Raw genomic sequence first — 21,557 nt, forward strand, 5'->3', positions numbered from 1 at the left:
CGTGCCCCTTACATAGTTTAATTATTCTCATTTCCCTTCAACATTTCAGCAATAATTTTGTTTTCGGTAAATTATGGAAATCATACGCCTCTTTGTCTACGTGTTTTAGTAATAATAACAGCAGTCGCAACCAAATTTTTAGGATATAACCACTCCTCGGTGTTACTTTGTGATGATAAATCTGACTCACATTTGAAATTATTACTGTTGTGAGTGTTGAGATCAGGACTAACAAAGTCAGGATAGTTATAACCTTTGAACGAGAGAACGTCATGCTGAAAGCTTAAGCAAGTTTTGGTAGTTGAGAATTCAGAATTTAACTCCCCGATCGAATTTTCCTTAAATCGGACACCAAATTCAATTGCATATGACAATATCTACCTCAGTGATAAACGGGCTATTTTACTGTCAGCTTCGCCATATAGCCAAGTGGCGCTGACATCTGCATGATCGCCAGGAAACCACATTTCCAGTAAATCCGTTGAACAGTTCTGGTGGATATTGACATCAATTGATTGATCTCCAGGAGCTACACCATCGTCAAACAAATGGATGCCGGAATAAGATCTTGCACTTTCGATGTCATCATCTAAGCAGTCATTAAATCTGTTGCTTTGACAAAAATGCGACAGATATTGATTAGGATCAAACAAACTCTGTTTGAATTTTGATCTTCTCTCTCTCGTGAATACTCACTGCATGTCTAACATGCCTTGCATTTGAGGTGCTTGAAGTGCATAGGAACCTTCGATCGACAAAAATACCCACCGAAGCGACAGAATCAAACAATCTCATAGGTTCGATGGAGACCTCATACCTACAAAATGTTTGCGTAAACGATTTTGGTGAATGAGCACATTTAATTGGATCGGAATTGTCTTGCGGTTAACCAACCGTTTCCCAGTTTCTAAGTATTTTCCATGCTCTTCTGACCATGCTTTCCAGGCTGTTATTTAGCAATACAATTATTTCAATCATGCCTGCTAGAATCCTTGCTACAAAGGCACCCCCTACTAAATCCAAACAAGTAGATTTTTCCTTTTGGGCGATAGGTCCTAATGAGGTACCTATATCCCTAAATTACATGGTAGTCAATTGAAAATGCAAATTCCAAATCTACTGCGCCCTTTGCTGCATTCTTGATGGGATTTTTTTTATGGAATGAACCTTGAGATAGGTCAATATCGATGCCGATATTAGCTAGAAATTGCTGGTAATGCAAACACAAGCAAGACACTAGCATAGACCCGACCAGCGTATGTTTTATTCACATACCCCGGTAGAAGCAGTGCTGGTTAGGTGGGTTTTTTCTCCAACATTTTTGTAAAATTCCAAGATATTAGAAGCAGACTTTGCCCCATCGTTACTATCGGTGCCGTCGAAACACAGAATGATGTTATTACTCATTACATATCCCATCCCTGCGAAAACTCTATTGGTTGATCTGCTGGTCTTGATTTGATCCTCGGGGGAGAGAAACAGTTAATGCCGGGCCTGCAGACAAACTTATGTAATTTCTTGCAATTACAGTAAAAAAAAAAACAAGAGAAAAAAATAGAAAGCTGATGCCCTGTCCAATGGGACGGCGCTTCCTGGGCTGCAATTGCCGTATTGGGAATGCGCATTATTGTTATCACATCTCGATAAGGGAGAGAAAGGGTGAGAAATCCATGAAAACGGCCCTTTTCAACTAAGGGGGGGAAGCGGGCCGCCATCAATACATGCCATTTGAAGTGATTGATAGCTTATCATTGATAGAATTTATTGTTCTATTCAAGAAAGAACAATGGCTTGAGAGAACGAAAATTGACCCTTCTACATTACCATCTATTTAACTCCACATGTCTTATTTTTTTTTTCCTAGTTCCTGCTTATTGGTACATTGTGGTTTTAGTCCCTATATAAATACCACACACATCCCCTGGTTCTTGGGTGTATGCTACCAGGAACTGTCTTCTGAAGTTTGGTTAGTAGACAAAAGATCAACTAGAAAAGTAGAAAGGGAACAAGACAAATGGTAATGACTGACGGCCCTATTATTAACATCCCACTACCTCAAGGCGCAGGTTATGCTATCCTTGTTGGTTTAGGACTTGTGTTTTCCCTTGGTATGATTTTGACTACCTTTGTTTTGCGTCGTTATCAAAAGGAGGTTATCACTTCGGAGGAGTTTTCAACTGCTGGTAGATCTGTTAAGACAGGGTTAATTGCCGCTGCTGTCGTTTCGTCGTGGACTTGGGCTGCAACATTATTAACATCCTCAACTCAAGCTTATAAGAACGGTATCTCAGGGCCTTTTTATTATGCTGCCGGCGCTTGCTGCCAGATTATATTATTTGCGTTTATTGCAATCAAGGCCAAACAAAAGGCACCTGGTGCTCACACCTATTTAGAAATTGTCAAAGCTAGATATGGACCAATAGCTCATGGTGTCTTTATATTTTTCGCCTTTGCAACTAACGTTTTGGTTACTGCAATGTTACTAACCGGAGGATCAGCGACTGTCACTGACTTGACCGGAATGAATACGGTGGCTGCAATTTTTCTATTCCCTGTTGGTGTTATGATTTACACCTTGTTTGGTGGTATCAAGGCTACCTTCTTGACAGATTATATTCACACAATTGCAATTATTGTTATTATCTTGACATTTGCATTCAAGACTTTTGCAACTTCTCCACTTTTGGGATCCCCAGCTAAGGTTTGGGAATTGATCACACAAGCCGGAATAGATCATCCTGTTTCCGGTAACGCAGAGGGTTCCTATCTAACGATGCATTCCAGGTCTGGTGGTATTTTCTTTGTCATTAATATTGTTGGTAATTTTGGAACAGTCTTCCTAGATAATGGTTACTGGAACAAAGCCATAGCATCTTCACCTGCTGCAGCTTTGCCTGGTTATATTGCCGGTGGTATTGCATGGTTTGCTATTCCTTGGCTAACTGCAACTACAATGGGGCTTGCTTGTCTTGCATTAGAATCCACACCTTCTTTTCCTACATATCCAAATAGATTATCGGAAGATCAAGTCTCTGCTGGCTTGGTTTTACCATCCGCAGCTGTTGCATTGATGGGTAAAGGTGGTGCAGTTGCTATGTTATTTTTGATCTTTATGGCAGTTACGTCGGCGATGTCAGCAGAGTTGATTGCGATTTCTTCGATCTTCACTTATGATATCTACAAAGGCTATATCAATCCCAAGGCATCTGGTAAGACATTGATTTTTTCTTCACACTGTACTGTCATTGTCTTTTCATTGGCAATGTCTGGCTTTGCAACCGGTTTATACTATGCAAACATATCTATGGGCTACTTATATGAATTAATGGGAATCATTATTTCTTCTGCGGTTCTACCATCCGTTCTAACATTATTGTCAAAACATCAAAATACCGTTGCCGTTGTGGTATCTCCAATCCTGGGAACTGCAATTGCAATCATGTCTTGGTTGGTATCAACACACACTATGTATGGTGAGATTACCGTCGATAATACCTTCATGGATGATCCAATGTTGATTGGTAATGTTGTTGCTTTGTTATCGCCTTTGATTTTCATTCCAATCTTGACATTAATCTTTGGCTCTCAACAATTTGACTTTGAAATCTTAAAAACTATTGAGAGGGTCGATGATTCTTCTGAAGTTGAGGATGATTTAAAGGACATCTTACCAGATACTATTCTAAATGAAAGTGACGATTCTGAAGCCAAAGATATTGAAAAGTTGAATCCTGTCAAATCGACCGTCACTGAAGTCGTTGACCAATTAGCGCACGAAAGTAAGGCTGTGGATCACAACAAAGAAGAAGAACAGCATCTTAGAAGAGCTTCTAGAATTGCTGGTTACCTTTGCCTTTTCATGAGTATTTCGATGCTAGTCATCTGGCCAATGCCAATGTATGGATCGAGATATATTTTCTCTAAACAATTTTTCACTGGTTGGATTACAGTGGGAATAATATGGATTTTTGTGACTGCTTTCATAGTCATAATATATCCACTATGGGAAGGTAAGTACGGCATCTATACTTCTCTCAGAGGTATCTACTGGGATCTCAGTGGACAGACACACAAGTTGAGGGAATGGCAAACCGCTCATCCAGAACAATTACATGCCGTTCAGTCTCAAATAAGTGCTCAATTGGCACAGGAAAGAGACATCGATGAAATACTTCAGTAGCTATTTTTTTAAACATTTAAGATTAAAATTGTATTTTTACTTTCTATGTATCCCTGACATCAAATTTGGAGACTACTTTTCGTTAAAAAGCGCTGGGCCATCAATAAACCCGCAAAGTCTCGGACTTTATAGTCCCATAAGCGATTTTTTTCATCATATATACGAATTTCTTTAGCTTTCTCAAGATTCTTACCATAAGATTTTTATGATGTAAGTGACATTGTTTCCAGTGGGGGTTTGTAGACTAGTCTTAACCTCCAACCCAATTTATAATATGTCAAGTAGTCATTATTATCTAATTGCGTTTTGGTTTTCAAGTGAGCCGAGAAAAAAACCCTCCTTATCTAATGCGTTGCATATCTATGTTGGAAAGAATTAATTCTAATTTGGGCACGTACACTTAATGTTACACTTTGAAATCTTAGTCAAAGAAGTCATAGAAAAACAAATTAATAGCTGTATACATCATTTGTATAGAGAACTCGACATAAAAGTACAAAGTTTCCTTCTTCAAGAAAAGGAAGCTAACAGGTGCAAAAAAAAAATTCGGAATTAGTTACTTTCCAGTTTTCACAAGACGCCACCTTTGTACTAGGAAACACATCCTCAGTTTAAATCAGTCACAACTTGAGTTTCCCATTTCCGTGAAATATCCAGTTGTTTGGCAAATGCGGCCATCTCCATGAAATGAACACCAAAAAGATGTTCTTCAGAAAAAGGGAAAACATCAAAGAAACAATGAAAATGAACCTATTATTGGTAGACTAGACTTCTTACAATTTGTGAGGAAAAGCCAAGATAAAACCATATTGTTATTTTAGTCACTATATTCAAGTTCCAGAACAAATATGAATACCAAATTTAATGTTTTTTTTACTTCTCAAAGACTGAAATGTTGTGTTCTTCTAAAAGCCAATGAGTGATAAACTTTACTCTACATTTATTATTAACATCCTTGACGTACTTGCTTTTTTTTCACTCTCTCAACTTAGTTATTCTTGTTAGTTTATTATACCTAGGCTCAACATGGTTAACCAATAATTAACAAAAGCTTATGATGCAAAGTGGAAGAGTAAAATGCCAGTGAGTGATCAAACAGATGCAAATATTCATTTGGGTTTTTCAGCTTGATTTAATTAGGCGGCTCATTATTATTACATCACCTTTAATTTATGAAAGAGGTTAACTCCATTCTGACTTTTTCTTTTTAACGTTTGTACATATTATGTGTATTCATCCTTAGTTTAGCAAATAGTAATTTAAATATTAAATAATTGTAAAATTGTATTTTCTGGTAACACCTCTATTTTCCCTCATTCATTGAAGCCTCCAAAATTCAAAACACTTGTTTAGTGAGCATGGGCTTTTCTATTTAAAATGATAATTTATAATTGGTTTCAATTCATATTGTAACACACCTCGCTCCTTTGTTTTTCTAGTTGAATCTAAAACAAAGCGAAATTTTAGATATCCTTATGCTTTGCAAATCACATATGCAGTAGTAGAATAGACAAACTGGACCACAATTGCATTTTATAGAATAGTGGAATTTTGGACACACAACAAACCGCTCGTATGGCCAAGTTGGTAAGGCGCTACACTAGTAATGTAGCGATCCTCAGTTCGACTCTGAGTGCGAGCAGTTATTTTTTTCTATTTAAGAAAAATATTAGCTCAAAAATTTCTAGAATAGAAAAAAAAAATTCAACTTCACTTAACGTTTGTACTATTTCTCTTTTTTGTTAATGTTTGTTTTATTTTTTTCTCTTCCATTAGAATCTCGGATAACCATAAATTAACAATCAATGCCAAGAAAGAAGTCTGCAACCAAAATTGCTAAAGAGAAGCAAGAAGCGGAAATTGCCAAAAGAATTGCCGAAAATGAAGCATCAGAAAACCCACTTCCTTTAGATATCGAAGAACTGAAAAAGGAACTAAGAGAAGCAGAAGAAGGAGAAAGCGAAGAGTCTGAGGAAGAGGACGATTATGGCGAGTTGCTTACAGAGGATGTCGAAAGTGGCCTTAATGAGGTTTTAAAAGCTATTAAAACAGGTGATCAAAGATTATTTGATTCTAATGTTAAGTTTTTCAATGATGATGCTCAGGTTACCACAAAAGATAAAGAGTCTAAACCCATTTATTTGAAAGATTATCAACGTGAGGCTTTACTTGCAGGAAAAGAAGAGTTTGACTCTGTCGATGGTGATAAACCGTATACTCAGTTACAAAAGGAAGATAAAGAAAATCTTATTAGAGAAATTCATAATCAATTGGGAGATGATGAAGATGACGAAGACAACGATGATGATTTTTTAATTAAAAAAGACCCTAAACCGGAAGCTCGGGAAAAGCAGGCCAAGAAAGTAGAACTACCAAATCCAGAAGAAGTAGGGGGTGAGAAATTTCTTGAAGCCTTTATGGAGAACCATGCGTGGTTACCTAATAAAGGTACTGAAGTAACTATGGATAACGAGGACGATGACGAGTTTGATGAAGCAGCCGAAACTTTTGAAAATGCATATAACCATCGTTATGAAGACCCCAATGCCAATGAAATTATTAGTTATGCCAGATCTCAGGCAACCATGAGACGTGAAAAGATGAACAGCAGAAAAAGAGAGAGATTAAGAAAACAAGAAGAGATGCAGAAGGAAAAGCAAGAAATCAATGAACAACTAAAGAAAAAGAAACAAAAGAAAGCTAATTTAGTTGCTGATAGAATGAAAGAAATCAAAGAAGCTGTAGGCGATCAAGTAAGTGAAGAGAAAATTATCAAAGTATTTGGTGAATCGTTAATGAACGAAGATTTCAATGATGAAGAATGGGATTCAAAGATGGCTCAAATATTTGACGATGAATACTACGAAAATGAAGACAATAACATTGCCAAGCCAGAATGGGATGATGATGTAATGGGAGAGATCGGTAATGATTTAAAGGTTTCAAAAGAAGGAGATGACGAGGAAGAAGAAGAAGAAGGAGATGACGAGGAGGAAGAAGAAGAAGATGATGATGATGAGTTTGGAAAAGAAAAGGGTGGAAAACCATCTAAAAGTCAAAAGAAGGAAGAAAAATATAACAAAAAGCAGGAAAAGAATAAAATAAAAGAACTTGCTGAGCGTTTAGTTGAATCGAAAACTTTAGATATTTTAGACGAAGTTCAAGAAGAACGAGGAGCAGGAAAAGGGAAGAGCGAATATACATTCAAATATAGAGAAGTATCACCTGAAAGCTTTGGATTAACATATAATGAGATATTCAAAGCTGACGACAAGTCACTCAATGAATTTATTGGTTTGAAAAAACTAGCCCCTTACAGACCACAGGAGAAGGTGGTTAAAGACAAAAGAAAAGTCACAAAAAGTAAGCATATTAAAGAATGGAGAAAAAAAACCTTTGGTGATGAAAAAGGTGTTTCTGAAGATGCCGATTTAGACATTAAAATTCCCTCCATTGTCTTTGACGTTAACACAACTCGTGGCGAGGGTCCTAAACGTAAGAAGAGGAAGACCTCAAAAAGAAGAAAAGGCTTATAGGACCACAACCTGTAAAATCTTTCTTTTCTAATTCGGTTTTATAGAGCTCTGTCTACAATGCAGTGGAGCATACAGGTAATTTTCTTGTGCTCTTTGTTCCTGTGTAGAAAAAAAATATATACTAACGCGTGTAAAAGTTAAAGAATCTGATAATCAATTTGAACTAGATATCTGTGTGTTGTGGTAAGCCAACAAAAGTTCGGCTGACTCGGGAATAACATGGTGATCAAAGAGGTTTCGCAAAATGATGCACTAGATCTAACTGCATCAGAAGTGTCTTCAGATGAATGCGACGAGATTATGGAACTTTTGAAAAATCCACCCAAAGGCCAGAAGAAAATCGACTTAGAGGTGCCTATCCAAGTAAAGGCGAAATCCGGAGCTGCAAATAACGCAAGGGCTAAACAAAAGGGAACAGGAAAGGATATAGTATCGCAGTTAAATTCACACATGCAGTCTTCCTTGGATAAAGAACTTGGCTTTTCAATCAACAAGGCATTAGCCAAAAGCGCTAGTGACGATTTGGTGAAGTCGAAAGCCTTTCAGATAATTAATCATGACATCGAGAGGGAACGTGCAATTCGAGGCATCTTATGCGAAGAGACTGAAATAAATTACAGGCTACAGCAAAACGAAGAAACTATTGAGAGATGGATTGCTGTCAACGTCGATTCCAAAGTATTAAGGCAAGGTTCAGACAACACCTCGAAATATGGATTGTGGTTGGCAAAATTAAGAAAAACACTGCATGAGATAGCGTCAGAAAGTAACCAGGCCATTAGTTGTGATATTCTGAATGAGAAGATATTAGAATTCCCTGAATACTGTAAATTTAAAGCGTTCGTGCATACGGGATCTTGTAAATATGAAATTGATGATGCCTTGTATTTCTTCAAGAGGAACTGCGTACAAACATTGATTGATACCCTAGATATACAGTTTGTTGAGAGCTACAAGGGAAAGAGAGAATCATTGGTATTGAAGAAGGTGTTGGACGACCTTGGTTTTGACACAAGATTACTCAATGGTAAATATTCAAAACAAGCGTTTGATAACAAAGCCCGAATACCACCTCTAGGATGTGGTCTCCAAGTGTTGAAATTTGTGAAAATCATCGAGTCTGTTGAGTTTGACTTTGTTACTACACTAAAATCCCTTATTCTCATGAGTCTAGATGAGAATTTAGAAGTTGATACATATCGATATAACTATAAGGGGAACAAATATACGGGTAGAGAGATAGCCATAAAGAAAATAGAAGAATACTGGGGGAAATGCGAAATGATAAATGGTATACTGATGGACCTCTTCTCTGAAAATGTCAAGCTGTGGCATAAATTCATCAACTCTATTCAGATATCTTACATGGAAGAATTACGTTTATTTAAAAGTAAGCTCATATTGAAGTTTTTGGATGTGAATAAAATAATAGAAGATATATCAATAGACCAAAACTTCCAATCATTTCGGAAGCCTGAGGAAGTGATGAGGTGTGTACACAACTATTTAAAAACCATTAGCAATAAGTGTCTTCCCGGAGGTAGGGAAGAAGTAATTGAGGCAACTTACATGAATATGTCGATGATCAAGGAATTGATGATTGTTAATGATAGTGTACTGAAATCTTGGAGGGTTAATGACGAAGAAACTTATAGAGCCACCCTCAAGAGTATCCATAAAATCAAAAACAACTTTTTCCAAAATTATAGAGGGAGCTTCAATTCAAAAATCCCAGAGTGCAAAAGACTGCTGGAATTCATGTATTATGAAATCTCCGAAATTGAAGTTGAAGATTTCTTTTGTTAGCGGAAATATATATAGAGTAAATATCTGCGGATTCTTCAAAATAATTCAGAGCAAACGGTTCTTAAATCTTGGATGGAACGAATTATGTGAATGTCTAGAGCCGAATATATATTTAAATCCTTTGGCAGATCCTGGTCCAACTCAACATAATGTATTACTTTGCCCCAACCAAATCGTCTGGCAGCTTTTATGTTTATCTCGGAATCATCAACAAAATATGTATTTTCCGGATTTGTAACATTGGCCTGTTGAAGGGCCAATTCAAAAGATTTTTCCATTGGTTTACATATCAATGGGAATTGTGCATAATCACAGTAAGTGACACCATCAAAGAGGTCACCGATCCCCAAAAGATGAATCACCCTTAATGCATGATTTTTATAGGCATTTGTGAATAACCACAGTCTCTCCACTTTTCCAGAGGTTTTCATATCAATGAGCAGTTTACGCAATTTCAGATTTGGTGTGAGGATCTTATCGAGAGGCAATGCGTCATCTACAACTCTATTATATTCTAAGGCATCGACTCTGTGGAGTCTCACCAAACCTTCTAGCGCCAACCCGTATTGCTTATAGTATGACATGTGTAAATTATGAGCCTCCTCATCATTTAGATGGAGGTGTTTCTTGAAATAGCGGTGGATGTAGATCTGCATCAAATCATGAATGCGGGTTGATCTGTGATAGAGACAATTGTCTATATCAAAGAAGAAGGTTATGCCGTTTGGGGAAACAGGCGGTGGCCTGTTATTGAGCGGGTCTGGATACGTCAGTTTAACCTCCGGTAAATGGGCACTGAGTTTCTCCAGCTCCACAAGCTCCTCCCGGTTGAGGTTCAAATGGCTCTGCGAATGGGAATTGGAGTTGAGAATCAAAATCTCCCGTTCCTTTAGATCATCTTCATCATAAAGTTTGAGATCGGAGGTATCCACCGAGTTGACAGATCCGGCAGACAGAATGGAAGCCGTCGACTCGCTTTCCTTGCTCAGCGGAAGAGATGGTTGTGTCATGGTTGTTTTTTTAGATGTTATCCTTTAGCCAAAGTAACCTTCTTCCTAGTAGAGAGGCACTAAAGTGGCTACACGGAACGACCGTTATAACCACCCCACACGTTCCCCGATCGACTTTATAAATACAATCAAAAATAAAAATAATTTTTTAAAAAAAAAATAATAATAAAAAAATAAAAATAATCTAATTTGTAGTTTAAAGTAACGTTAAAGTGGAATCAGCATTGTAAATGGAATTTATCCGGGAATTTAGAAGAGAGAGGGAGAGAAACGCCCCTTTCTTCTCACCCCACCAACGGCCTTCCTTTTTAGGAAGGAGGCGCTTTTCATGGATTTTTTTTTTCTCGAATAAAAATAGCAACAACAATGGAAACGCGGTTTGTTTTTCTGGAAGAGATGAATAAGGGTGAAAACCAGCCGCCTCAGTTTTCTTGATAAGATAGGGGATGTAGTTGATATCCTGATTTTGTTTTGTTCTTGTTGAAGATCATGATGGTGGTGATGTTGGTGATGTTGTAAATGATTCATTTAATGGCTTTTTGTTTCCCTTTGTTCTGTAGTTTGAGTTTTATTTCGCTTTTTCCCACCTTCTTCTTCCATTTATATATAGCCACAAATCGCTATAATTAGCTACACCATGAAACTGCTCTTGCTGTCTACGATACTTCAGTTGATCCCGCTGGCTTTTCTCATCTTGGCATCCATATCTGCACCCACACTTTCTAGCATCTACTTGGCCCGAGACGGCAATACTGTCTACGGTATCTTTGGTTCTTGTGATGGCACGGGCTGTACAAAACTCACATTGACACCCAACTTTGGTGAAACATTGTCTTCTAATGTTTTATCCTCCGATGCTATAAATAAACTATCGCAAGGCTTGATCGTTGCACCCATTGCAGCGTTTTTGACCTTTGTCTCCCTGGTGAAAAACTTGGTGGTTGTGTTCAGCAGAAATTCTTCAACTTTAAACAAGACAACAGCGTTAATATTATCGATATTGGCGTGTCTGTCCTCATCTTTTGTCTGTGTGGCATCTTTCCTCATCTTTTACCCCCATGTCACTTGGTTGTCGTGGTGCTTGATTCCTGCAGCTTTCTTCAATTTTGAAAACTCACTTGTTGTTGCATTATGTTTCAGATTGGCACATCAGCCTCGTAAAGTTATGGATACCGTTTACGATGATGGCGATAGAGATGATAGTGTGAAACTTTACAATTACCAACCTTCAACTACAAGTACTTATAAAAACTACATGGAGTATCCCGAGGTTGAAAAGAGCTCCCTTGAGAAAGTCCCAACCTTCCCAATGACGAAAATTTCTACACTTGCCTCTTCTGTCACCACCAAGGACAACGACGCCATATTTAGTGAAAGGGAAATCAAAGAAGAGAATGATGCCGGATTTGGAGAGGAAGATACCCAAACATTTTCTTCAAGTAGATCCTTAAAGATCCCACATATTGCAGATCCGTACTCTGATGGCTTAAGTGAGAATCATCCAATTGAAAACGATCACGATATTAAATCTTCGGAATATGGTGAAAGCGTCTATGATAAATCAGAGTCATCTTCCACTTCAAACTTCACAAGTATATCACAGAGGCCAATAAATCCAAATTATTATGCCGGTGCACCTCCAAAACCAGATCCGGTGAACTACAGCAGAAATGTTACAAATTACCCATCGAACCATGGGAACTCCTTCACACAACAGCGTCCAGCTAATCAATTTTCAAACCAGATGGCAGGTATCCCTATGCAGAATAGGTCTGTATACACACCAAAATCCAGACCTTATATGGTGATGGGTGGGCCGGGTAATAATCCAAATATGAATTCTGATTTAAGACAAAACCGAAATAACGGTCATCCTTATTCAGGTCAACCACTTGGGAACACTCGACCAGTCAATCCTTATATGACTAAGAATCCTTACATGCAACAAAATTCACCTCAAGGTCTTAGTAGGCAACCAATTACAATGCCCAATAGAAACGGTTTTGTTCCAATGAAATACAGAAACCGGAGTAATTTGGGAAACTTACCTCCTTCTGCATTAGATAATGATAATGGTCCATATTCAGGATATATCTAGTTCCTTTTCTTGCTATCTGTTCCTTTGCGTATTTGTATAAACGTTATTTTTACAGCTTTTATTTATTATTATTGAAGAGGATTGAATCTATATCAAGTCTGTTTTGATGACGTTATCGTCGGATCCTGGTTTCACATTCTCTTCAACCGGTTCGTATGTGCCCTTTTCTCCATCATGGACATAATGATCCACCTTTTTGGGCTTTACCATTAGCAACATTAAACACAAGAGAATCAGTAAAACCAAAAACAGAATGATCTTGCACTTTCTCGTTTGTTTTTGATAACCTTCCGCCTTGACTAGTTCTTTATGTGCGCCTTGTGTGTTTTCAACTGTCCTATCTAGATTGTAAACAATATTATCAAGTATTGTGCCTTGATCAATCACTATATTTTCTAACTCTTTGAATATTATACTGAGTTCAACGACATTTTGTGATATCTTATAAATCTCCCTTTCTCTTTCAAGGAGATATTCCTGGTCATCAACTAATCCATTCTGTTGCAGCTGCATTTGAGATTGTTTACTCTCTGCCATGGCGTTTCTTGAATAACTCTCCAGATCTTCATTATCCTTGTATTTTCCAGCTTCGTCTTTCTTCAAATATCGAACATATTTGCCCTGCATATCACGAAATTCTCTACTAAGATCTTGGGATACAATTGCAAACTTCTTTTTCAAGTTATTGATTAGAGTTCTGGTCCCTTTGTCTCTTGAATCAGCATAGGAAAGCACATCTCGTTGGGCCAAAGTGTTATCCAATTTCTGTAATTCCGAAATAACCTTATATATCATCCTTAGCTCATCTGTAATTCTATTGGACAGATCATTCACAGCATCTGTTTCCCGTTGAACTATATCATCGTCAAATTGTGGTAACAACACCTCCTTATATTTTTTCCCCAATTTTTTCATATTGTCACCGATTCTTCGAACCAAATCATTTCCTTGATTCTCAATGTTCTGAATGGTGCTGGTGTAGTCCTCGACAGGATTGTCATCATGGAAAGTTTGCATTTCGTAGGTATCTCCCAACAAACCTTCTTCTTCCTGTCTAAGGCTCTCAAATTTATCGACAGCCATTCGTTTCGTATTATGATGAGGGAATGTTTTCCTGTAGGCCAGGTATAAATTAGTTCTATCTCTAAACATGTTCTTACTTTGACAGCCAACTGCTTGGGTAATAATTACTTCTATCGTCCTGACTGTATAGCAGTCCCCATGTCTTAAAAATGTTTCTTCTTTGTTGTAAGGAGCGCTTAACTTTATCGCCCGAGTTACGTAATCGCTATTGTTGCCATATGATTTTATGTCGAATAGGTTCAAAAGCTAAATTGGTTGATTCAAAACAATGTTACCCTAGCCTATAGCATAGAGATATCCCAGACATATAAATGAATAGTGACGAGTTTACACAAATTATACGCTCAAACTAGGTATTGGTGGTTCCTTGGTAGTAAACACCAGGAGCCATTAAGATGTATCTCTCCATGGCTTCTCTGAATCTATTTTTGTATTGTTTCGGAGTAATAACTGTAGGTTCTTTACCTACTCCGGTGTTTCCTACCAAGCCTTTTTCTTTTACCCAGCTTTCTAATTTTTTATCCCACGTGAATGTACGAATACAATCGATGATTCCAACAATCAATTCGTCACAGGAATGATCAATACCAACCACCAGCGAATAGTCCATCACATTCATCTTTTCCAAAAACAAGGTATCATTCCACAATGATGCTCTTAGTAATCTCTTATCATTTTCTTTAATAAATAATGGCGACTCATATATATATTCAACCATATTTTCATCTAGCAAAACTTCATTTTCTTTACCAGTTTGCTCAACGTGCCTATTTCTCATAGAACCCTTCAAGTCGAATATCCTGTCGATCTTTCGATCATAGAATAGGTTTTCCATGATAAGGATATCCATGGTATACGACTTTCCTCCAGGTAAAGAATTTTTAACTTGTATCTGATAGAAACCAAATATTTTAACTAAAACACTGGGTAAATCATGAAATAAAACATGGGCAAAATATTCAAAATAGCTCGGTGCAAAATGAACAAATGCTTCCAACTCTGCTTTACTTAGCTCCTTTATAATAAATCTTTGATCTAGAGTTTTCAAAAATGTCGAGCCACTCTTACCTCCAGTTGAATCCCATTTGATACACCTGGCTAAACTTTCCACGTAATTTTCACTGATGCCACACTTTCTACGTAACGCATCAAACTGTTGAGTGAAAAAGATTTTACAAAATATAGTAGAATACCCTTCTTCAAACTGGTATTTCAAATGGAAGCCTTTTTTCAGCATGGTGTCTTTTAACTTTGCATCTCTTCTAATTTTCTTTTCTTCGTCTGTGATTGTAGTTTCTTCATCCAGCGATAGATCATCTTCTTGACTCTGCTCTCCCTCATGTAGTGTCCAGTTGTTATTCAGTAACTTGGATTCATAATCTGCTGTGTTCAAGCAAAATGCAATAATGGAACTGGGCTCATCTTCCCTGACAATCACGTCTGAATCCACGAATATATGTTCGGATGTTCCCAAAGGGTATGATAAAGGCTCCCAAAGAGTTGCAGAACGATCGGCCCAAAAATTGGTCAATGATTTCAACAAGGAAACTTTTTCAGGTTGTGGTTCAACTCTTTTCTCCGGGCTTTTTTCATTTGTAAGAGGCTCCTTCGTTTCGCCACCTTTAGCTTGATTCTCACCAGTATTAACCGACCTAGTACCCTCTGCATTCACAGCATCACTTGCATCTTTATAAATTTCAATTTTGGGCCTCATATTGCTGACTTTTGGTGTATATTTATGATAATTGGCTATCTTCTGTTTTTCGAGTTCCCTTTGGTCAAAGTACTCTTGTGTGTCAAAAAATTTTGTGAGTTGTTTTACTTTGCCCTCGTCCAAAGGTTCAGTTGATTTGTTCCAAAAGAAATCGTTGTTGTTTTTACTGTTTAATTCATCTATTCTGTTCAATATTAATTGACTTTTCTGCTTCTTCGGAATGGTTATTAATGAATTACGAGCACCCAGGTTATTCCTATTACTTTTTATTTCCTTTTCTGTCGGCTGTTCTTTGTTTGCTGTCTCGTCTATTTGTTCATCGTTTTCATTTGTGGCTTCATTTAGGTTGTTGTTCTCATTGTCTCCATCACTATCATCTCTGAGAGCTAGAGTCTTGAATAGTTTGTCCAACTGAAAGGTGGTTATCTTTTTGACGTCTTTCTCGCTTGGTAAAAATGTTTTAGCAAAAGCCTGAAATTCAACATTCCAAAAGCTTGACAGTTCTTGTACTTCTCTAATTACTATATTCAATTTTAGATGCTCGTTAATATGCGTATTCTTGTAAACCGTACTTAGAAGGAGGTCAATTTCTTGCTTTTGTCCATGCAATTTTTCTTTCAATTCACTCAATTTTTTACGACCTTTTTCAACCTCTTCTAAGTCTAAGTTAGTACCATCTAACTTTATTCTCTCTAGTCTGTTCTTCACCGACTGGAAAAAATTCTCACTTTTTTGCTCAATATCCTTGAAATGGTTGGACTTGATAGTGTAGTCATAAACGGGATTCCAAAAAAGTTCTGGCTTTGGAGTAATCAACTTCAAGTTGTCGATGATATTGTATTCCATTAATATCTTATAATTTTTGTAGCTAAAGTAATGGGCATACTCCTTAAAAAAGTCAAATTGGGAGTCATCTGAGTGGCAGTGGCACTTGCTATTGTTACTCAAAACCCGAATGTCAAAAGACGGATTAAACCAAAATACTAACTCCAGAAATTTTCCAAAAGAATACTTATAGGACGTATCACTCAAAGGTAAAACTGGTGTCGAGCTAGAGCATTTTTTGCAGATGCTCCAAGTCATTATAGTATCGGTATTGACATTCAAATTATTCGGTTCAATGAAAATGTCGATTTTCCCCTTATCATGGACATACGAACGATAGTGATCTTTGAGCAACAACTGGCAACTTTGACATACGTGAGTAGCACTGGAACATACATCCACAATAAATTGACCCAAACTGAAGTCATTTTCCCAATAAAAATCAATCAGCTGAATTTCAGGTCCAATGCAAGGAGTTGAGTTTTTCTTGGAAATCAAACTGAAAAGAAAAACAATGTTTTGATTGTAATTTGGATCAAAATATGTGAGTTCCCTAGTCTTCCAAAACTGATCCCATTTCTTCGAGTAAAAAAAATTCTCTGTTTGCCAATATTTCTGTCTGTACTCGTGAATTGCTCCAACAAGCTTTTTTAAATCATATTCATCTGTAATATTCAGATCCTCTAAGCCAAAAACTTTAGTAAATTCAAACTTTGAACGGTCAAATTTGGATAAAAAGTTATTGTAAAGTAGCCGGTTTTCTTCGGCCTTTAATTCCGTTTCTTCTAGTTGTAAGAGTATTTGAGGTTTTTCAAACTTAACCCATGGGGATGTACTTACCAAACGACTCTCTAGCATAAAAGCAAAATCTCTATAGCTCTGGAAATTATACGTGTAAAGAGACACAGAATCTCTGGAATTGAAAAACTTGTAATCTTGAAAATCCTCAATTTTTAAACACTGGTCTCTCAGAAAACTTGATTCCAATTTTATGTTTGCAAATGCATAAATCATTATCATCAAGCAACCCTTAATTCTGGTTAGAATATCTTCATCGGGGTCCCTTAAAATTATCGTCAAGCCTATCTTATTCGGGCAAGAGTCAAATAAAAAGTAGCTTTTCACCACATTATCATGTTTAAAATGCATGACTTTAAACGAACCACAAGTCCCCAGTTTGGGCTTCATAGCTAGGATATCAATTGATGTGATTATAGTAGAGTCGGTAAATTTTGACAGTTTAACCAAGTTAGTCAACTTACAGTTTGGAGCGACCGCAAGACCAGCTTCCGCAAATATACCTAAAGCGAGGCCATTAACGGAACTGGATGACAAAATAATACTAGGTCTAAGGTTAATAATGCGGTCCACTAGCTTTCTAATGTATTGGTCCTGTTGGGCAATTACAGCCTCCAAGCTCTGAAAATGCATACTGTTTTGTTCTTCTTGTTCATATTCTATAGGGAATGTTATGAGCATTATTCTGGGATTGCTTATCGCCGAAGGCATATTTTTGTTTGGTAATTTTTTAGAAAAAACTATACCTTCCACTGTTTCTGCTTTCTGGAAATTTGCTCCTTGAATCTTTTTGATCTTGATATAGTTGGTAAAATTGTAGTAAGTATCAACCGACGCAAATCCAGTTTCGTCTAATGGTTTTACATCAAATTCAATGTTGTTTATCTTTTTCAAGGATTTGACTAGAACAGTAGCCCACTTCTCATAATCATCTATTTTTTTATCTACTAGTAGTTCCTTTAACAGTGAATACGCATAAGACTCCCCCATCCTTTGAAACCCATCAGAGAACTGGATAGTAGTATCTTTGGTGTCGTTATGCTGAGTTTTTAAAATTGGTGTATAATTCCTTGAAACCGCTCTACTCTTGAATCTGCTACTGAATATTCGCCTTCTTGCTTTATTTTGATTCATTAAGTTATTTAATCCTTGGCCAGAGTTAAGTTTGAAAGAATTGAGCTTGGTTAAAAAATGTGGAGTCCGTGATTTTGATAGGACCTGCGGAGATTGCGAACTTCGGCTACTTTTGAAATCAACAGATTTAGGCCAGCTAAATTTATGGTTGTTCATAAAAGAAATCATTTCATTTTCATCATCCGATGACTCGTTTGAGCCATGGTTCTCGTCTCCTCTATTCCTTGTACTTATTTCAACCGCTTCACCGGTCCTGGTAGTAGGTATAGTCATCATCGGAGTAGGTGACAGGTTATTGATTCCAAAACTGTCTCGACTATCTTTTAGCATTATCTCCCCAGCTTCTGTGTGGAAACTCGAATCAATGTAGCTTTTGTCATCGTCAGCATTTTCACTAATTGTAAAAGCGGTACCGCCTTGTTTCCTGTCTCCTCGATGTTCATTGTACATATCATGTTCTTCGTCCTCTCCTCCCTCTCCCTCTTCTTCTTCTCCTTCTTCTTCTTCTCCTTCTTCTTCTTCTTCTTCTTCTTCGTCGCTTGAAAAATCATCATTATTATACCTATCAGCTAAACTATTACACATCAGACAGACCCTCATTTTCCCATGATGGTTGAATTTGTCCCCGTCAATAAATGTTGTACAATGTGAACAGAAAATCTTACCACAAATCCGACAATGATGTTTTCTTATAAATGTAGTAAACTTACGATCACACAATCGACATTTAGTTGCGGAGGCATCATCTAACCAATAATCACGACCTATTCCAGTGTTCCCCTTACTGGATGCAAGTGCGTTACTCAAATTTAAAGAGAGATCAAAAGCGGCAGGTGAATTCGACAACACCTCTGGTCCATCCTTGCTAGTTTTAGTCATAAATGAAAAACGAGACCTTTTTTGCCTAGAAGGTGGTTCATCATTTGCTTTATTATCGTAGTGTTCCAGTAATGAAATCACACTAGGGCTTACACGAGCATCACTTGAATTAACATCACCTCCTGCAGTTAATGTAGGAATTAGAGGAGACTGGGTACAATTTTCTCGTATCAGTTGGGTAGTTGCCTTATGTTTCTGTGTACCAGGCAAACGAGACATCAATGAAAAAATATTGTGGCCTGGTAATGGGGTTATCTATGTCCCTAAACATACACTAGATCAATCCATACCTAGGCATGCATCCTAGCAAACTCAAAGAGGAAAAATAACTGTACAAGCCATTTACACAAAAATTGTCGGCGCGTCGGATATTTAGGCTAGGTTTCTTATAGAATACATAAGTTACATTGATAATGAGAAGATTAAAAGAATGAAGAATAATAAGTTTATAACTATTCATCAAAAACAATCTTCTTGTTTTCGGTTGGTTGAGAGTCTGTTGCAGTTTGCTGTGATGGTGGGACTGTTTCGTCGTCAAATAGTGGCGGTAATCCTCTTAAGCTTCTTTGTAAACGGTTCAGCTGGGACAAAACAGTTGGATTTATTCCACTATATGTAGATGAGCCAGTTGCAATTTCTGAACTACCGGATTGTAAAGAATTCAAGGGATGCTTGTTAATGAACTCATCAACATAGGATAAAACGGTCTCATCTTGGAGAAACGTTTGAGACTCCATGACCTTGAAAAGGGTTGGATTTGTTGTATCATCTTTCACCGCTCTAAACCTTTGGCCCTGTCTTGACATTTTATATGGTTCGATCTGAAGGCTTGTTTCCTTACAACAAACTCAAAGATTAGAGTAAGATAAGGTAAGAAAAAAAAACTTTTTGTTAGAAACAAATTTTGTTGAAAAATAAAAAAAAATAACAAACAAGGAGTCGCTCTCGTTAGAAAGAAGGCCCAAGTACAAGAGTATACAGCGCCTATAAGAAATGGTATTAGTAGTCACGAAAGATGACAGAACATGGTAAGAACTAGAGATAACTAAGAGTATTGTATTCAGCTATTATTATGTATAATCTATAGGCAAGAAATGTTACACATGATGGTGTATTTAATGGGTAAGGAACCAACGTCCTTTTTCGAATCTTCTCTTGACAATTTGTCTACCAGTACGAGACTTCATTCTAGCAAGGAAACCAAGTCTCCTCTTTCTCTTTAATGTGTTTGGTTGATATGTGTTACCTCTGTTACCACCTCTAGATCCAAATCTTTGTTGCATGAAAATTCCTGATAATGCCGGTATACCAGGAGCAGAGAGTCTAACACTTGGTGTAGAAGCAGCCTTTACTGCCGCAAATGAAGACTTAAGTATTGCAAACATAATCTCGCCTTTCTTTGTTCCAAATGGGTGTTGTGTGGAAGCTAGTTGCTAGGAGCGTATAGTTTGTCGGTGTAAGAGACAATATATTGAATGGGTTGAAGTTGAAAACTTGGAGCACAACTTGAAAATGAAAATCGAAATGCGAGCTTCTTCAAGATGTGCACTTTTGGAAAATGTCTCAGTACTGTACTGTATGAGTCGAGCTAGTTAATCCAAGCTAAATTACAAAGCATTGTCCTCCCGTCCAAATATCAACACTTGCAAATGACTGTGACAGGCTCCCTTCTATTCTACTCCATCCTGATGGCAGTCTTGTCTTTTTTGTCTGGATTACCAGCATTTTGGATCCAAAGGAAGTTCGAAATGGCTCTTCCATTGATGGTAAAACTCACCTCTGGTTTGTTGATTTCGACATGCATCAATCTAGTTATTCCTGAGGCCATTGAAAACCTGTCTTCTGAAAAGTTACACTCAGCATCTTTTGGTCCTCTAATTTTGTTGGGTTTTATTGTTCTTTATCTAACGGATATTTTTTCCGAACAATTCACGGAATACTTGCAGTCATCAATAAATTTGGATGAAGGGCCAGCGCATTCTATTGCCAGATCATATTTTTTATCAGTTGTTTCAAACTCCACCACTTTGGCTCTTCTTTTGCATTGTCTTAGTGATGGTATTATTTTAGCCACCACCCTCTTGTCGGAACCAGTTGAGGAATCTTCAAGTACATGGATGATAATTCTCGCAATATTTTTGCATAAACTCCCTGCATCTTTCTCATTGACATCAATCCTACTCTACGAAAAGTTGGAACTGAATATTATAATATTCCACTTATTTCTGTTTTCTGTATCTGCTCCTATTGGAGCTTGGCTGACGTACGGATTGTCAAAAATAATTGATTTTCCAGATACTTCATTTGTACTATTGTTTAGTACGGGTGCATTTCTATACATTGGTTTCCACACATTTTTATCGTGCCATACAAATGCTAAAGGCTCAAATAACAACTGGAATTTTCTCATTACTATTATTGGTATGATAATCCCAATGTTAGTTTCACTTCTTCATGATTGATCAATTATACCCATATTTGAAATACATTGATA

General features: G+C 37.2%; 11 protein-coding genes and 1 non-coding gene across 12 annotated transcripts; 6 read left to right on the forward strand and 6 right to left on the reverse strand.

The window, feature by feature from the left end:
* Window positions 1-645: 645 nt before the first annotated feature.
* Window positions 646-795, reverse strand: C5L36_0A13040 (uncharacterized protein; the record flags this gene model as incomplete). The annotated part of the gene is made up of 1 exon (XM_029464347.1): window positions 646-795. The coding sequence occupies one exon, from the start codon at window positions 793-795 to the stop codon at window positions 646-648; it is 150 nt and encodes a 49-aa protein (XP_029320206.1).
* Window positions 796-2,014: 1,219 nt separating this feature from the next.
* On the forward strand, window positions 2,015-4,180 carry C5L36_0A13050 (uncharacterized protein; the record flags this gene model as incomplete). The annotated part of the gene is made up of 1 exon (XM_029464348.1): window positions 2,015-4,180. The coding sequence occupies one exon, from the start codon at window positions 2,015-2,017 to the stop codon at window positions 4,178-4,180; it is 2,166 nt and encodes a 721-aa protein (XP_029320207.1).
* A 1,569-nt stretch (window positions 4,181-5,749) lies between these two features.
* On the forward strand, window positions 5,750-5,822 carry C5L36_0Atrna3T. Its single transcript has one exon. It is a non-coding gene; the product is annotated as a tRNA-Thr (tRNA).
* Window positions 5,823-5,985: 163 nt separating this feature from the next.
* On the forward strand, window positions 5,986-7,716 carry C5L36_0A13060 (uncharacterized protein; the record flags this gene model as incomplete). The annotated part of the gene is made up of 1 exon (XM_029464349.1): window positions 5,986-7,716. One exon carries the CDS (start codon window positions 5,986-5,988, stop codon window positions 7,714-7,716), a length of 1,731 nt encoding a protein of 576 aa, XP_029320208.1.
* A 219-nt stretch (window positions 7,717-7,935) lies between these two features.
* C5L36_0A13070 (uncharacterized protein) lies at window positions 7,936-9,522 on the forward strand (the record flags this gene model as incomplete). The annotated part of the gene is made up of 1 exon (XM_029464350.1): window positions 7,936-9,522. One exon carries the CDS (start codon window positions 7,936-7,938, stop codon window positions 9,520-9,522), a length of 1,587 nt encoding a protein of 528 aa, XP_029320209.1.
* A 35-nt stretch (window positions 9,523-9,557) lies between these two features.
* Window positions 9,558-10,532, reverse strand: C5L36_0A13080 (uncharacterized protein; the record flags this gene model as incomplete). Its single annotated transcript, XM_029464351.1, has 1 exon — window positions 9,558-10,532. The coding sequence occupies one exon, from the start codon at window positions 10,530-10,532 to the stop codon at window positions 9,558-9,560; it is 975 nt and encodes a 324-aa protein (XP_029320210.1).
* A 637-nt stretch (window positions 10,533-11,169) lies between these two features.
* On the forward strand, window positions 11,170-12,630 carry C5L36_0A13090 (uncharacterized protein; the record flags this gene model as incomplete). The annotated part of the gene is made up of 1 exon (XM_029464352.1): window positions 11,170-12,630. One exon carries the CDS (start codon window positions 11,170-11,172, stop codon window positions 12,628-12,630), a length of 1,461 nt encoding a protein of 486 aa, XP_029320211.1.
* An 87-nt stretch (window positions 12,631-12,717) lies between these two features.
* On the reverse strand, window positions 12,718-13,782 carry C5L36_0A13100 (uncharacterized protein; the record flags this gene model as incomplete). The annotated part of the gene is made up of 1 exon (XM_029464353.1): window positions 12,718-13,782. One exon carries the CDS (start codon window positions 13,780-13,782, stop codon window positions 12,718-12,720), a length of 1,065 nt encoding a protein of 354 aa, XP_029320212.1.
* Window positions 13,783-14,062: 280 nt separating this feature from the next.
* C5L36_0A13110 (uncharacterized protein) lies at window positions 14,063-19,282 on the reverse strand (the record flags this gene model as incomplete). The annotated part of the gene is made up of 1 exon (XM_029464354.1): window positions 14,063-19,282. One exon carries the CDS (start codon window positions 19,280-19,282, stop codon window positions 14,063-14,065), a length of 5,220 nt encoding a protein of 1,739 aa, XP_029320213.1.
* Window positions 19,283-19,515: 233 nt separating this feature from the next.
* C5L36_0A13120 (uncharacterized protein) lies at window positions 19,516-19,869 on the reverse strand (the record flags this gene model as incomplete). The annotated part of the gene is made up of 1 exon (XM_029464355.1): window positions 19,516-19,869. One exon carries the CDS (start codon window positions 19,867-19,869, stop codon window positions 19,516-19,518), a length of 354 nt encoding a protein of 117 aa, XP_029320214.1.
* A 309-nt stretch (window positions 19,870-20,178) lies between these two features.
* C5L36_0A13130 (uncharacterized protein) lies at window positions 20,179-20,448 on the reverse strand (the record flags this gene model as incomplete). Its single annotated transcript, XM_029464356.1, has 1 exon — window positions 20,179-20,448. The coding sequence occupies one exon, from the start codon at window positions 20,446-20,448 to the stop codon at window positions 20,179-20,181; it is 270 nt and encodes an 89-aa protein (XP_029320215.1).
* A 264-nt stretch (window positions 20,449-20,712) lies between these two features.
* C5L36_0A13140 (uncharacterized protein) lies at window positions 20,713-21,525 on the forward strand (the record flags this gene model as incomplete). Its single annotated transcript, XM_029464357.1, has 1 exon — window positions 20,713-21,525. One exon carries the CDS (start codon window positions 20,713-20,715, stop codon window positions 21,523-21,525), a length of 813 nt encoding a protein of 270 aa, XP_029320216.1.
* Between the last annotated feature and the right edge of the window lie 32 nt (window positions 21,526-21,557).

The sequence above is a fragment of the Pichia kudriavzevii genome, chromosome 1 (assembly GCF_003054445.1).
Source record: "Pichia kudriavzevii chromosome 1, complete sequence".
Taxonomy (NCBI): Eukaryota; Fungi; Ascomycota; class Pichiomycetes; order Pichiales; family Pichiaceae; genus Pichia; species Pichia kudriavzevii.